Source organism: Anoplophora glabripennis, unplaced genomic scaffold (assembly GCF_000390285.2).
Source record: "Anoplophora glabripennis isolate ALB-LARVAE unplaced genomic scaffold, Agla_2.0 scaffold8441, whole genome shotgun sequence".
Lineage (NCBI taxonomy): Eukaryota > Metazoa > Arthropoda > Insecta > Coleoptera > Cerambycidae > Anoplophora > Anoplophora glabripennis.
The window spans coordinates 306-1,726 of record NW_019424516.1 but is presented as its reverse complement, the minus strand read 5'-3'; the positions used below and the strand labels follow the sequence as shown (position 1 = coordinate 1,726).

The 1,421-nt window shown below is 38.1% G+C and overlaps 1 protein-coding gene across 1 annotated transcript; it reads right to left on the bottom strand.

Annotated features, from left to right (window-relative positions):
* Window positions 1-394: 394 nt before the first annotated feature.
* On the bottom strand, window positions 395-818 carry LOC108916811 (the record flags this gene model as incomplete). The annotated part of the gene is made up of 2 exons (XM_018723113.2): window positions 623-818; window positions 395-570 (listed from the first exon to the last, which is right to left on the bottom strand). Coding segments are annotated over exons 1-2 (311 nt in total), but the record flags the coding sequence as incomplete, so codon positions are not given.
* Between the last annotated feature and the right edge of the window lie 603 nt (window positions 819-1,421).

Here is a 1,421-nt window from a genome sequence, read left to right as displayed (position 1 = left end):
GAGAAATTGTTTCTTTGCAAGGCAATGCTTTGTGATATAAAGGTGAAAGCGTCAGTACAAAAGTATCTAAAAGTATCTTTTTTCCCTATATTTGTTAGATTTGTGTCTTAGCAACTTGGGAAAAAAATCTGTTATCATTACCTTTTTCCGAAACCATTTCCTTCACGTTTTATCCCTTAATTTATTCGTTGGTAACGCTGGGAAGATTAATTAAACTAACCTATTTTCCATTTGTACTGTGTTTTTTAACCAAAATTACAACAAAAAGTACCTACATGCACATTGTATGTGTTTTTAACACCTCATACCTGTATACTGATAGAATTTAGCTTTCACAGCTGCACCTGACCGTGAAAAAAATAACGTGAATGAATTATACATATAAAATACTCACCTAATAATTGGTAAGAAAGGTTTCTTAAATTTTTTTATACCTACCAAGTCTGACTGATACAAATCCCTGTAACAGGACGGGGAAACGCACTGTCTAATGCACAATACTTTCGACACGCCGTGCCTCCCCAAGCAACCCCTTTCACACGCAGCCTCCACCTCCCTGAACATCACCTCCTATTCAGAAACGTATGAGACAAAGATTCATTCATTCTAAATCAGCTCTTACGTTTTTGTTGGTCTCTTTGTAAGGAAACTCGGGGAACGTGTACGTAACTTTCTGGGCTGCCGCAAATCTGCGGAATAAAAGCATTGACCATACTTGCAGGTAAATAATAGCCGCACTCCATGCGATACTTCTCATATTCGCAAGTAAGTCAACTGGATTCAAATATTTTCACACGCACGTCATTGTTTTTGTTTTGAAAATCAATACGCTTCGCACGGTTTGAAAGGAAGAGCAGAGGCGCGCGCACCATATTTGTATATCCGTCTTTGTTTAATTTGCATTCCCACCTCTCACAATCGGCCTCCTCATTTCCTTCTAATTTGTTTTCTATCATTGTCAAATAATTTAGTTGATGTGTGTTGGGATCAACCACTTGCTGATTGTCGATTTTTTTTCTAACGTGATTGTAAAGTCGTTTTCGCTGTTTGTAGTGGTTTCTAGCAGTTTTTGTTCACCTGTAACGACCTCCTCAAACAAGGTAAGTGATACACAATACAATAGTTCTTTTGTTAATGCGACCTAGTCGATTCATGTCATGCCATTCGATGTTGTCCCAGGAAGTTTTATGTCGGGCAAAGCATGTCTGAAAGCTTTTGTTTTGTTTTTTTTTTTGGAAATGGAAAAGCATTTTGCCTTGCCAGTTATCGAGAAGTAATTTGCTTTATACAATTGTTCTTGTTTTTGGCGTGTTGTGTGTAGCTAGTTCATAAAACCGGTCTTTCGTGATTGTGGAATGTTAGAAGCTCCTCTCCACCTCGCCGAACCCTTCGCACTACCTGTGGCTCATAATTTAGATACA